Source organism: Martes martes, assembly GCF_963455335.1.
Source record: "Martes martes genome assembly, chromosome: 6".
NCBI lineage: Eukaryota > Metazoa > Chordata > Mammalia > Carnivora > Mustelidae > Martes > Martes martes.
Genome location: NC_137893.1, coordinates 35,312,045 through 35,327,838, shown reverse-complemented (window position 1 = coordinate 35,327,838; position 15,794 = coordinate 35,312,045). Strand labels below are relative to the sequence as shown.

Sequence of the window (15,794 nt, the reverse complement as noted above, 5' to 3'; positions counted from 1 at the left end):
GGTTAACTTTGAGAGGAATCTATGATTTTAGTCTTAAAAGAAATATGTTTGCTCATCTTAGTATTTCTTGCATGTATGCATAATGATGTAGCAATTTGTAGAAAGTGTGTGTGTGTGTGTGTGTGTATGTGTGTGAGTGTGAGACAGAATTACTTACTGGTTAGATTAAGTGTTATTTATCTTTTTTTAAATTTTTTTTAAAGATTTTATTTATTTATTTGACAGAGATCATAAGCAGGCAGAGAGGCAGGCAGAGAGAGAGAGAGAGAAGGAAGCAGGCTCCCCGCTGAGCAGAGAGCCCGATAAGGAGCTCAGTCCCAGGACTCTGGGATCATGACCTGAGCCGAAGGCAGAGGCTTTAACCCACTGAGCCACCCAGGCGCCCCTATTTGTCTTTTCTATTAGGACTAGTTTATTGTAACAATTCTCTAGAATAACAACAGCATGGTTTATTATAAAAAGTCATATTTTATAAATAAAATTAATGTCAGTTTTTCCCCAAATACCTTTCTAGTAAGAAATTTGTACATAAAGACATTTTATTCATATGTATGCGTATATACCCGTGTACATATACACACATTACACACATGTGTATATATAGTTATTGAAACATAGAAACACAAACACAATACCATTTTAAAAGTTATAAGTCCATGTTTATAACTTTTGTTCAATAAGGTGTTCATAGTTATAAAGCAATGTATTTTTAAATTAGGAACCCCTCACTTGTGATCAGTCTTTATCTTTCTTTTCATTTCAGAAATGTCATAAAATGTGATTACTCTCTTCTTGTGCAGTCATTATTTTAGTTAAAAGTTTGTTGAAAATCCATTTAATGACTAGGTTTTTAATCTATTCATAAGTATTTCCTTTTTTAAACTATGAGCTTTTAATTTTATATTTAGAAAATTTTAGTCCATTTGCATAGAATATTCCTTCCCTGTATTCAGCATACACAAAATCTGTTCAAGTGATGCAAAATACTTTCTTTTTTTTTTTTTAAAGATTTTATTTATTTATTTGACAGACAGAGATCGCAAGTAGGCAGAGAGGCAGGCAGAGAGAGAGGAGGAAGCAGGCTCCCCGCTGAGCAGAGAGCCCGATGTGGGGCTCGATCCCAGGACCCTGGGATCACGACCCGAGCCGGAGGCAGAGGCTTTAACCCACTGAGCCACCCAGGTGCCCCTGCAAAATACTTTCTTAAATAAAATTTCTAAGATGTTTATCTGACAAAATATAGTTGTGATACTTCCAAATAAATACCACCATTTAGTCTAGCCATATATAGATTTGTAGACATCAGTATTTGATGATACAACTAATATATTGCACTTTTAAAACTTTTCAACGTAATGAAGTTTATGGATTTTAGTTTTCATTCAAATACGTTGGGAAATACTGTCAATACCATTTACTAATTACCATTTTTCAATAAATTACAGCTAAACATTTACCATTTTGGAGTTTAAAGTATGTCATCATGGCAAAGTTTCGAAGAAGGACTTGCATCATTTTGTCACTTTTTATTCTATTTATTTTCTCCCTGATGATGGGTTTAAAAATGCTGAGACCAAATAAAGCTACTTTTGGAGATCCTTTTGGACTTGAACTTCTTCCACTACTTCATCAACAAACTCGCTTAGGGAAAAGCTTCGATTCCCAAAACAATGACAAAATCAACCGTGAAACAAGTAACAAGAATTTAAAAAGTGTTGAAATCACTATGAAACCTTCCAAAGCCTCTGAACCTTACCTGGAAGAGCTGCAACCTCTGAATTATTATTTACATGTATTTTATTACAGTTGGTACGGAAATCCACAATTTGATGGTAAATATATACATTGGAACCATCCAGTCCTGAAGCATTGGGACCCTAGATTAACCAAGAATTATCCACAAGGGAAGCACAGTCCCCCGGATGACATTGGCTCCAGCTTTTACCCTGAGTTGGGAATTTACAGCTCTCGGGATCCTTCTGTCATTGAAACTCACATGAAACAAATGTACTCAGCTTCAATTGGTAATTATTTTTATGTGTGTGTGTTTAGATATGTGATCTGTGTGTGTGTGTGTGTGTAAATGTAGAACATTTAAGTTACTAATTATTCTTCACATTGTTATTAATTATAATCTTAAACTTATAAACTCTAAATTAAGCTGCATGTATGTCCTTAAAAATCCAGGAAACCACCTTTTAATATACTTTAAAATGCATTATATAATTTATAATTTCTGGAACATTTCTGGATATATTTTTATTGATTTCTAATTTAATGTTAGAAATTTAAGAATTGAATTAGAAATTAGAAATAGAATTGAATTAGAAATTCAATTAGAGTAGAATTGAAATAGAAAGACTTAGAATTGAATTGGGGCCTACATAAGATACATTGGATTCTCCCACTTCAAGTATACAGCTCAGTGACGTTTCTGTAAGGTATACACCTGTTTAAATATTAGCCCAACATGAAATAAAATATTCTACAGCCCAGAAACTTTCATCGTGCTTCCCTCTTGCACCTTCATATTCTTCCCCAGGAAACTGTGAATCTAATTTCTCTCACTGTAGTAGAATAGTTGTTAATGTTCTCTTACTGTGTGAAAGTAGAATCATCTAGCATGTGTGTAGGTGGGCGGGGGGGGGGGTCTTTTGCTCGGCACATCATTCTGAAGTTTACCCATATTATTAACTATGTCAGTAACTGAGTTATAATTATTGCTGAGTAGTAGTCCCCCATTGTATGATTATAGCAATTTGTTTCTGCATTCATCTTGATGAACATTTGGACTGTTTCAAATTTTAGGCATGTAGTATATCATTTGGTCTTATTTTTCTGTTTTTTAAAACTTGTCTAATCTCTGCTTTTTAAATATGTGCTTATTTATATTTAATAGAATAATGATATGGTTTATTTTAAATGTTTTGTTTGCTGTTTTCTATTTATACTATCCTATTCTTTTTTCTTCTTTTTCTGCCTTCTTTTTTTTTTTTTAATTTAAAGATTTTATTAATTTATTTAACAGAGAGAGATCACAAGCAGGTAGAGAGAGAGAGGAGGAAGCAGGCTCCCCACAGAGCAGAGAGCCCGATGTGGGACTTGATCCCAGGACCCTGAGATCATGACCTGAGCCGAAGGCAGAGGCTTAACCCACTGAGCCACCCAGGCGCCCCTGCCTTCTTTTTTATAGGATATGTTTATCCCATTTTTTCCCTTCTGACTGATTATGTATTCATTTTATTTTATGATTGCTCTAAAATTTACAGTATGCACTTTAACTTAACTGATCAGAAGTCTCTGGTTATTTTTGTTCCCTTTTTCCCTCAACTTTGTCTTCCCTCTAACTTCTGGCACTCCAACTGCACACATTTACATAGATTTACATACATTATCCCGCAGGTAATTAATAAAAAAATATATATATATAATTGGGTGCCTGAGAATTCTTCAAATTATTAACCTACCCTTTAAAATAAAAAATGTCTCTGTTATGTTTCCTCTCTTATTAGTGTCCCTAACACTAGGGCCACAAGAATAAATTGAGTCTTCTCACATTTTTATAACTATAAAAAGGCACAAACTCATTATTGAGCTGATAGGTATATAGAGATGTGCAAGGCATTTCATGAACAAAACAATATAGAATTCTGTGAATCTACATCAGGTATGCAAGATGACTTGTTTTTCTTCTGTAATTATTTTTTCCAATTATTTAAGAAAATTTAATTTATAGTATATACTTATAGCTCCAGTTTCTATGTTCTATAATATAAAATATGACGTGAAATAGGATTGGTAAATTCAGAGAGCATTGACTACAGTCTCAGTTTACAATTTACTTTTGGGTAGAGGACCTTTCAAATGACTTTACTATTTTGTACAAAGAATTTCTATCACATTTAAGGCTTTTTTATTGCATGGTTGGCTTGTTTGTGACTGCTGTGCTTGACAAAAAATGGATATCCATGGCAGTTTCAGATTTTTTTTTTTTTAAAGCAAACTGAACTTTATGCAATGAGTATTCACCCCACCCCAACCCCTCAGCCCCCAGGTATGTTTTATCTGAAGAAATAATATGTAAATGACATCCTTGGTATGTTATTATTTGTGATTAGGAAGAAAACTTTCAGTTCATATGTAGTTTTATGCCTGTCTTATGTTTATGAAGACCTTTCCCCCTATATATTATTTTACTATGACATAATATGTGTGAACATGAATTATTTGAAAACATTATCAACAATACAATTATTTTAATTTTAAATGTTGACTGTTTCACTATTGATCAAATATTTCTTTTGGTAGGTGTTCTGGGAAAAATAAATCCTTTGATAGAAATAAAAGTGACATTGTAATCAATCTGTATGTTATTTTCTTATCAGTTAAGTATTGAATTATACTAATTTTTATTGAAATATTGACATTTAGCATTCTGCAAATTAAAGGTATATAGTGTAGTAATTTGATATATATGGTTTCATTTGATTGCCATTGTAGCCATTAGCGAGTCCTTCTATCACATCTTATAATTAATTTCTTCTAGTGGTGGAAAAAATGAAGATCTAGTCTTCTAGCAAGTGAATGTTTTTAATGCAGTTTTGTTGATTATAATCACTGTAATATGTATGAGATTTCCACATCTTATTTATGTATTAGTATCATATGTGTACCTTAAACAACCTCTCTCCCATTTCCCCACTCCTGAGCCTGTGGTAACCACCATTTCACTCTCTTTGTTTTGTTTGCATTTCATACAAGCTATCTGACAGTATTTGTCTATGTCTAACTTAGCATAATGTTCTCAAGATACATCCATGTTGTTGCAACTGGCAGGATTTCACTACTTTTTCTGGTCAAAGAGTATTCCATTTTATACATGTATATATATCACACTTTATATGCACTTATATATGTGTGTGTGTGTGTGTGTGCGTGCATGCGTGCATGTGTGCATCTATCTATATCTGTCCAACTGTTTTTATCACCATGTCTTCATCCATTTACTCATTGATGGACACATTTTGGCTGTTGTGTAATGCTGCAGTTACACAGGAATACACATATCTCTTTGATAGAGTTTTCATTTATTCTGGATTTATACCCAGAGTTGCGACTGCTGGATTATACAGTAGTTCTATTTTTAATTTTGGGAGGGAACCTCTATACTCTTCTCCATAGTGGCTGAACCAATTTACATTCCCACCAACAGTGTGCAAGGATTACCTTTTCTATACATCCTTGCCTACACTTACTATCTTGTTTTCTTGATAATATCTGTTATAACATGTATGAAGGGCTATTTCACTGTAGTTTTGATTTATATTTCCTTGATGGCTAATGATGCTGAACACCTTTCATGCCAACAGTGGCAAGTCTTCTTTGGAAAAGTGCCTCTTAAGTTCTTCTGCTCATTTTTTAAGTGGATAATTTGTGGGGATTTGTTCATTATTGAGTTACAGGAAGTCTATGTATATTTTGGATATTAACCCATTGTCTGTTAAATGGTTTACAAATAATTTATTTGCCTTTTAATTTCTTAATTGTTCCTTTTGTATTGTAGAAGCTTTCAAGTTTGATGTAGTCCCACTTGTTAATTTTTTCTTACTTGGGCTTTGGATGTCCTATCCAAATGTTTAAGTCTGATCCATTTCTAGGTGATTTTTGTGTGTGGTGTAAGATAGTCCGATTTTCTTTTTCTGCATTTGGTTATCCTGTGTTCCTGGCATCATTTGTTGAAGAGATAGCCTTTCTCCATTGAATATTAATAGTCTTTGCTCCCTTATTCTTGACTATATATGTGGGGGTTTAATTCTAAGTACTCTATTTTATTCTGTTGATCTAAGTGCCTATTTTTATACCAGGATCATACTGTATAATTAGTATGGCTTCATAGTATAATTTGAAATCAGTAAATACGGCTCCAGTTTTGTTTTTCTTTGTTATCATTGCTTTGTCTATACAGGGGTCTTTTGTGGCTCCATACAAATTCGAGGATTTTTTTTTTTATTATTACCATGAAAAATGCTATAGGAATTTCTTTTTTTTTTTTTGACTTAAATAATGGAGGGTTTTTAAAAATTATTTTTATTTACATTCACTTAATTAACATAGGGTATTATTAGTTTCAGAGGTGGAGTTCAGTGATTCATCAGTCTTATATAGCACCTGGTGCTCATTACATCCTGTCACCTCCTTAATGTCCATCACTGAGTTATCCGATCCCCCTAGCCCTCTCCCCTCCAGCAATCCTCAGTTTTTTTCCTATGATTAAGAGTTTCTTATAGATTACCTTGCTCTGTGGAGTTCTTTCTTTCTTTCTCTCTTTCATTTTATTTATTTGTCAGAGAGCACACACACAAGCAGGGGGAGCAGCAGGCGGAGAAGCAGCCTCCTCACTGAGCGTGCAGCCTGACATGGGATTTGATCCCAGGACACTAGAATCATGACCTAAGCCTAAGGAAGACACTGAACCAACTGAGCCACCCAGGTATCCCACCCTCTGTGATATCATCTTGTTTTATTTTACCCTTCCTTCACTTATGTTCCTCTATTTTGTTTTTTAAAATACCACATATGAGTGAAATCATTTGTCTTTCTCTGATTGACTTATTTCACTCAGCATAATACCTTCCAGTTCCATCCATGTCGATGTAAATGATAAGTATTCATCCTTTCTGATGACTAATAATCCATTGTATAAAAATATATACTATATCTTCCTGGGATGCCTGGGTGGCTCAGTCGTTAAGCATCTGCCTTCGGCTCAGATCATGATCCCAGGGTCCTGGGATCGAGCCCCGCATCAGGCACCCTGCTTGGTGGGAGGCCTGCTTCTTTCTCTCCCACTCCCCCTTGCTGTGTTCCCTCTATCACTGTGTTTCTCTCTGTCAAATAAATAAATAAAACCTTAAAATACACATACACACACACACACACACACACACACACTCTATCTTCTTTATCCATTCATCTGTCTATGGACATCTCACCTCGTTCTACAGTTTGCCTGTTGTGGATATGGCTGCTATAAACTGTGGGGTGTGGGTGTCCCTTTGGATCAATACATTTGTATCGTTGGGGTAAATACCTAGTAGTGCAATTGATGGGTCCATAGGGTAGCTCTATTTGCAACTTTTTGAGGAACCTCCATACTGTTTTCCAGAATGACTACAGCAGCTTGTATTTTCACCAAGAGTATGCAAGGGATCCCCTTTCTCCACATCCTTGCCAATGCCCATCATTTCCTGACATGTTAATTTTAGTCATTCTGAATGGTGTGAGGTGGTATCTCACTTCACACCATTGTGGTTTTGATTTGTATTTCCCTGTCGCCAAGTGATGTTGAGCATTTTTCCATGTGTCTGTGGCCATTTGGATGTCTTCTTTGGAGAAATGTCTGTTCATGTCTTCTGCTCATTTCTTGATTGGATTAATTATTCTTTGGGTGTTGAGATTGAGAAGTTCTTTATAGATTTTGGATACTAACCCTTTAATAAGGCATTTGCAAGTATCTTCTTCTATTCTGTCAGTTGTCTTTTGGTTTTGTTGACTGTTTCCTTTGCTGTGCAAAAGCTTTTTATCTAGGTGAAGACCCAATGGTTCATTTTTGCCTTTGTTTCCCTTGACTTTGGAGACGTGTCTGGCAAGAAGTTGCTGTGGGCAAGGTCAAAGTGGTTGGTTCCTGTGTTCTCTTCTAGGATGTTGATGGATTCCTGTCTCACATTGAGGTCTTTCATCTATTTTGAGTCTGTTTTTGTGGACGGGATAAGAAATGGTCCAGTTTCATTCTTCCATGTAGCTGTCCAATTTTCCCAACACCATTTGTTGAAAAGACTGTCTTTTTTCCATTGGAAATTATTTCCTGCTTTGTTGAAGATTAGTTGATCATAAAGTTGATGGTCCATTTCTGGTTTCTGTGTTCTGTTCCATGGATCTATGTGTCTGTTTTTGTGCCAGTACCCTATCAACTTGATGATTACAGCTTTATAATAGAACTTGAAGCCCAGAATTGTGATGCCACCAGCTTTGGTTTCCTTTTTGAACATTCCTTTGGCTTTTCTGCTTCCATACAAATTTTAGGATTATTTGTTCCAGCTCTCTGAAAAAAAGTTGATGGTATTTTGATAAGGATTGCATTAAATGTGCAGATTGCTCTAGGTAGCGTAGACTTTTAAACAATATTTGTTCTTCCAATCCATGAGCATGAATGTTTTTCTGTTTATGTCTTCCTTAGTTTCGTTTATGAGTGTTCTATAGTGTTCTGAGTACAGATCCTTTGCCTCTTTGGTTTGGCTCATTTCTAGGTATCTTATGGTTTTGGGTGCAATTGTAAATGGGATCAATTCTTTAATTTCTGTTTCTTCTGTCTTGCTCTTGGTGTTATAGAAATGCAACTGATTTCTATGCATTGATTTTATATCTGCCACTTTACTGAATTCTTGTATGCGTTCTAACAATTTTGGGACGAAGTCTCTTGGGCTTGCCACAGAGTATCATGTCATCTGAGAAGAGTGAGAGTTTGACTTCTTTGCTAGTGTGGATGCCTTTTGTTTCTTTTTGTTGTCTGATTGTTGAGGCCAGGACTTCTGGTACTATGATGGGCAACAGTGGTGAGACGGCATCCCTGTTGTGTTCCTGACATTAGGGGAAAAGCTCACAGTTTTTCCCCATTGAGAATGATATTCACAGTGGGCTTTTTGTATACTGCTTTTATGATATTGAGGTATATTACCCCTATCTCTACACTACAAAGAGTTTTAATCAAAAAAGGATGCTGGGCGCCTGGGTGGCTCAGTGGGTTAAAGCCTCTGACTTCAGCTCAGGTCATGATCCCAGGGTCCTGGGATTGAGTCCCACATCGGGCTCTCTGCTCAGCGGCGAGCCTGCTTCCCTTCCTCTCTCTCTGCCTGCCTTTCTGCCTACCTGTGATCTCTGTCTGTCAAATTAAATAAAATCTAAAAAAAAAAAAAAAAAAAAAAAAAGGATGCTGGGGCACCTGTGTGGTTCAATCAGTTAAGCATCTGCCTGGGGCTCAGGTCATGATCTCACGTTCCTGGAATTAAGCCTGGTGTCACTCTCTGCCTAGCGGGGAGCATGCTTCTCCCTTTCCCTCTGCCCTTGCTTGTTCTCCCTCTTCTCTCTTTCAAATAAAATCTTAAAAAAAAAAAAAAAAAAGATGCTGTACTTTGTCAAATGCTTCTTCTGCATCTATTGAGGGGATCATGTGGTTCTTGGCCTTTTATTAATGTAGTGTGTCACATTGATTTGAGGATGTTGAACCACCTTTGCTGCTCAGAAATAAATCCCACTTGGTTGTGGTGAATACTCTTTTTAATGTACTGTTGGATCCTATTGGCTAGTATCTTCATGAGAATTTTTGCATACATGTTCATCAGGGATATTGGTCTGTAATTCTCTTTTTTTGATGGGGTCTTTGTCTGGTTTTGGGATTAAGATAATGCTAGCCTCATAGAATGAGATTGGAAAGTTTCCTTCCATTTCTGTTTTTTGAAACATTTTCAGAATTATAGTTATTCTTTAAATGTTTGGTAGAGTTCCCCAGGGAAGCCATCTGGCCCTGGGCTCTTTTTATTGGGAAATTTTTGATTACTGCTTCAATTTCCTTGCTGGTTATGGGTCTGTTCAGGTTTTCTGTTTCTTCCTGGTTCAGTTTTGGTAGTTTGTATATCTCTAGGCATGCGTCCATTTCTTCCAGATTGCCTAATTTGTTTGCATATAGTTGCCCAGAATGTTTTTATAATTCCTAGTATTTCTTTGATGTTGGTTGTGATCCCCTTTTCTTTCATTCATGATTTTTATTTGGATCCTTTATTTATTTCCGTCTTTTTTCTTTTTGATAAGTCTGGCCAGGGATTTATCAATCTTATTCTTTCAAAAAACCAGCTCCTAGTTTTGTTGATCTGTACTGTTCTTTTTTTTTTTTTTTTTTTTTAATTGTTTCATTGATTTCTGCTCTACTCTTAATTCACTTCTACTGGGTTTAGGCTTTATTTGCTGCTCTTTCTCCAGTTCCTTCAGGTGTAAGTTTAGGTTGTTAGTTGAAAGGCTTATATTGCTATGTCGCTCTTAGGACCACTTTTGCTGCATCCCAAAGATTTTGAACAGTTGTGTTTTTATTTTCATTTGTATCCATGAATTTTTTTTTTTAACTACTTCTTTAATTTTCTGGTTGACCCATTCATTCTTTAGTAGGATGCTTTTTAGCCCTCCATGTATTCTTTCCAAATGCGTTCTTTCCAAATTTCCTCTTGTGATTTGAGATCAACTTTGAAAGCATTGTAGTCTGAGAATATGCAGTTAATGATCCCAGTAATTTAGTACCAGTTGAGACCTGATTTGTGGCCTAGTATGTGATCTATTCTGGAGAATGTTCCATATACACTTGTGAAAAATATGTATTCTGTTCCTTTAAGATGGAATGTTCTGAATATATCTGTGAAGTCCATCTTGTCCCGTGTGTCATTCAAAACCCTTGTTTCCTTGCTGATCTTCTGCTTAGGTGATCTGTCCATTGCATTGAGTGGGGTGTTAAAGGCACCTCTTGTCATTTTTGTTTTTGTTATTAATTCATTTATATAATTTTGTTATTAGTTGGGTTTTTTGTTGTTGTTATTGTTGCTATTCGTTTATGTAATTGGCTGTTCCCAAGTTAGGGGCATAAATATTTACAGTTGTTAGATCTTGTTGTATAGACCCTTTAATCATGATATAGTATTCTTCCTCATCTCTTATTACAGTGTTTAGCTTAAAATCTAATTTGTCTGGTATAAGGATTGCCACCCCAGCTTTATTTTGATGTCCATTAGCATGATAAATGATTTTTCACCCCCTCTGTTTCAATCTGGTGTTGTCTTTGGGTCCAAAATGAGTCGTTTGCAGACAGCATATTGATGGGTCTTGCTTTTTTATCCAGTCTGATGCCCAGTGTCTTTTGATTGGGGTATTTAGCCCATTTTAATTCAGAGTAACTATTGAAAGATATGAATTTAATGCCATCGTAGTACCTGTAAATTCAGTTTCTGTGTATAATCTCTGTTCCTTTGTGGTCTGTGTTACTTTTGAGTTCTCTGTTTGCTTAAGGATCCCCTTTAATGTTTCCTGCAGGGCTGGTTTAGTGATCACAAACTCTGTTTCTGTTTGTCCTGGAAGCTCTTTATGTTTCCTTCTATTCTGAATGACAGCCTTTCTGGATAAAGTATTCTTGACTGTATTTTTTTTTTTTTTTCCCTCATTTAGCACCCTTAATAGTATCATACCATACCTTTCTTGCCTTGCAGGTCTCTGTGGATAGGTCTGCTGCCAGTCTGATGTTTCTATCCTTGAACATTACTGACCTCTTTTCCTGAGCTGCTTTCAGCATTTTCTCTTTGTCTCTGAGTTTTACAAGTTTCACTTTTATATGTCAGGGCGTTGACCTATTTTTGGGGGGGATGGGGGGCTCCTCTGTGCCTCCTAGACTTGAATGCCTCTTTCCTTCCTCAGATTAGGGATGTTCTTAGCTATAATTTGCTCCAGTATACCTTCTGCCACCCCTCCCTCTTTCCTCTTCTTCTGGGATCCCAATTATTCTAAGTGTTTTGTCTTACGGTATCACTTCTCTCTCAAATTCTCCCCTTCGTGATCTGGTAGTTTATCTCTCTTTTTCTCAGCTTCTTTATTTTCTATCATTTGGTGTTCTATATCACTAATTTTCTCTTCTTCCTCATTTCTTCCAGCAGTTAGAGCCTCATATTTTTTTCTGAAGATTTTATTTATTTGAGAGAGAAAACACAAGCACAGGGAGGGGCAGAGGGAGAGTGAGAATCAGGCTCCCTACTGATCAGGGAGCCATATGCAGCACTCGGTCCTAGAACACTGGGATCATGACCTGAGCTGAAGGCAGACGCTTAACCCCTGAGCCACCCAGGCATGCAGAGTCTCATTTTTTTTTTTTTTTTATCAGATCTCATTAGTAGCCTTTATTTAATTTCAACCTCATTAGATTTTATTTCTTTTATTTCTCCAGAAAGGGATTCTCTAGTGTTTTCTATGCTTTTTAAAGTCCATATAGTATCTTTATAGTCAGAATAATGATTCTGATCATTCCATCATCTTACATCCAAACTGATTAGGTCCTTGGAAGTCAGTATTGCCTCTTATTCTCTTTTTCGAGGGGTTTTCCCATCCTGTCATTCTGTCCAGAGAAGAATAGGTGAGAGAACAAAATCATAAAAAAGCAACAATGACCTCAGAGAATTATACTAAACTCAGAGACCAGAAACCAACAAGGTAAAAATATATATATAATTGGACACTTGAACAAAACCAAGCAATACACTAGATACACTAAATCCTGAGTGTATTTTGGTCTGTTAGAAAACTAGGTACCAAAACTGTATAGAAAGAAAAATCTATGTATATATACAAAAATGAATACTATTGGAAAGATAGAATGTAACTGCAAAAATAAAAATTAAAAGAGAGTTAAAAATATAATCAGAGAGGTGAACAGAACAGAGCAATATACTTGATTTTGGGTGTATTTTGGTCTCTTTTTTAGAAGAAATTACATCTCAAAATTGTAGAGCAAGAAAAACATACATACAAAACCAAAATATAATGAAAGAATAAAATGTAACTAAAAACAAAAATTTAAAAAAGACTTAAAAGACTTGATAAAAGAAATTAGTTGAAAAGGAAAATGAATTAAAATTGAAAGACTAAAGAATCATGAGAAAAATACCCCAAATTCTACATACTATTTTCTCCTAGTGTTGGAATTTTGCATTTCTGTGTGATCAGTAAACTTGATCTTAGCCAGATATTCTTGCTGATCTTCTGGGGGAGGGGCCTCTTGCACTGATTCTCAGGTGTCTTTGCCCCTGGTGTAACTGCATTGCTGTTGCCAGGGGGCTGGGCTCACTGTAGGTGGCTTTGGATTTCTCTATGTGGCTTTTGTTCCCTGAAGGCTTTCTGCCTTTAGAGGATAAAAATAGAAATGGCAGTGTCCTGATCTCCAGAGATCTCAGACCCCCACTCCTCAATGCATTCCCTGGAAAAAGCCATTAGTCACTTTTATCTCCCTGTTTTCTGTCAGCACTGTGCTCGCCCAGCCTGTAACCAAGTGTTTTGATCTCAGGCACACTGCCACCCGGTATGGAGTCTCCAAACCCTGCAGTACAGTTTGCACCTGTGCTGCTTCTCCCAGGGGATGCAAAAGGGTCTTGCTTCTGCCACTTGCTGGGCGTTGATTGGAGAGTGGTTGCCTTACCAACTGCGCTGTGGTTTATGGGAACACCCAGCTGAAAGCCCACTCCTGGGCTCACTGATTGCAGCTGGCATCCCTGCTCCAATGCCTGTGAGCTCTGCTATATTCATACATTCATGCACACCCCCTCTTTCTGTGACCCTGGAGATTCTGAGACCACACTGTACCAGCTAGGATTCTGCCTGCTTTGCCACCTAAGCGCCTTTCGGGCGGGGACGTTCCTCACTGGAGAAGACTTCTGAAATTTCCGATTTTGCACTCTGCTGCTATATCACTTTCCGGTAGTCGGCTTTCAGAGTGTCCCTCCCCCCTGGTTTATTTTCCAACATATCGCCTCAGAGTCACTTCTCCACGCCTCCTACCTTGCCAAAAGTGAACACATTTCTATTTGTAGAATTGCAGCAATTCTTTTCTTGGACCTCCGGTTGAATTTGCCAGTGTTCAGAATGATTTGATAGCTATCTAGCTGAATTCCAGGGACCAGATGAAATGAGGGTCCCCTACTCCTTTGCTGTCTTCCCTAGTCCCCCACCATCTGCAATAGGAATTTTCGTACTGATTGTGTTGAATATACAAATGGCTTTGATAACATGGAGATTTTTAAAATTTATTTGAGAGAGAGTGAGAACAAGAGGGGAGAGGGAGAAGCAGACTCCCTCCTGAATGGGGAGCCTGACTCAGAGCTGGACCCCAGGACCCTGAGATCATGACCTGAGATGAAGGCAGATGCTTTACGAACTGAGTCACCAGGCACTCTGATAACATGGGCATTTTAACAATATTAACTCTTCACATCCTTGACATGGGATGTCCTTCCATTTATTTATGTCATCTTCAGTTTCTTTTAGCAGAGTCTTGTAGTTTTCATAGGTCTTTAACTTGGTTAAATTTATTATTAGGTATCGTATTATTTTTGATGCTATTGTGAATGGTAGTTTTCTTTATTTTTTTTTTCAGATGCTTTATCATTAATGTATAGAAAACAACTGATTTCTGTGTTTTGATTTTACACCCTGCAACTTTATTGTATTCATTGACTAGACCCAGTAGTTTTTTATTTCAGTCTTTGGGATTTTCAACATATAAGATCATATCATCTGTAAAGAACAACAGTTTTAATTCTTCCTTTCCTATTTGGATGCTTTTTCTTTGTCTTGCCTGACTGTATTAGCTAGGACTTCCAGTACTATGTTGAATAAGACTAGTGACAGTGGGCGCCTTTGTATTATACTTGATCTTAGAGGAAGAGCTTTCAGTTTCTCTTCATTGAGTATGATGTTACTGTGGGTTTGTTGTATATTACTTTCATTATGTTGAGGTATGTTCTTTCTATACTCAATCTTTCAAGGGATTTTATCCTGCAAGAATGTTGTATTTTATCAAATGCCTTTTTTTAAACATCTTTTGAGATGATATATTTTTTATTTTTCATTCTATTAAGCTGGCATATCACAATTATTGATTTATATATGTTGAACCATCCTTGAACCCTAGGAATAGGAATAAGTCCCACTTGGTGTATAATCCTTTCAGTGAATTCTTGAATTTGGTTTGCTAATATTTTGTTTAGAATTATTACATCTGTATCCATCAAGGATATTGGTCTCTAGCTTTCTATTCTTGTAGGGCCGTTATCTTGTTTTGGTATCAGAGTATTGCTTACCTCATATAGAAACTTTGGAAGTGTTTCCTTCTCTCCATATTTTTGGAAAAGTTTGAGAATTGGCTTTAATTCTTCCTTAAACATTGATATAATTCACCAGGGAAGGGATCTGGTCTGCATAGTTCAGTGTTGGGAGGTTTTTGATTATTAACTTATTCTCTTTACATGTTATCATTTTGTTCAGATTCTGTATTTATTCCTGGTTCAGTCTCAGAAGATTATAGGATTGTAGGAAATTATTCATTTCTTCTATATTCTGTAATTTGCTCACATATACTTGTTTATAGTAGTCTCTTATGAGCCTATTTCTATAGTCAATTATAATTTCCTCTCATCCATTTGATTTTATTTATTTGAGTTTTCTCTCTTACGTAGTACTCTTGATGAAGTGTTGTCAAATTTATCTTTCAAAAAAACCAACTTTGTGTTGACTTTTTCTATTGTTTTTCTGGTCTCTTACACATTTTTCCCCCCAACTCTGATATTTATTATTTCCTTCCTTCTGCTAACTCTGAGCTTTCTTTGTTCTTTTACTTCTTTGAGGTGTAAAGTTATGTTTATTTGCAGTCTTTCTCATTTCTTAATATATGCATATATTGCTTTAAACTTCCAGAAATGTTGTGTAGCATCCCATTTGTTTTGGTATGTTGTGTTTCCATTTTCATTTGAAGATACTGATTCTGTTTTTAATCTGTTGTTTCACTTATTGGTTGTTAAGGAGTTTGGTTTCCATGTATTTATAGATTTTCTAGCTATTATTTTGATATAAGGATAGCCATCCCTACTTCCTTTTGGTTTCCATTTGCATATTTTGTTTTTATCCCTTCACTTTGAGTGTTCTATGCATCCTCAAACCTGAAA

At 36.1% G+C, this 15,794-nt stretch overlaps 1 protein-coding gene across 2 annotated transcripts in view; it reads left to right on the top strand.

Moving 5' to 3' along the window:
* The window catches only part of MANEA (mannosidase endo-alpha), an 86,781-nt gene that overhangs the window by 12,234 nt on the left and 58,753 nt on the right, over positions 1-15,794 (top strand). The window contains exon 2 of one of the 2 annotated variants that reach the window (XM_080805372.1): positions 1,446-2,024. In XM_080805372.1, the coding sequence (XP_080661498.1) occupies positions 1,484-2,024 (541 nt within the window). In that variant the 5' untranslated portion in view covers positions 1,446-1,483. The remainder of the gene's footprint in view (positions 1-1,445; positions 2,025-15,794) is intronic. The other variant, XM_080805373.1, reaches the window with a different exon arrangement.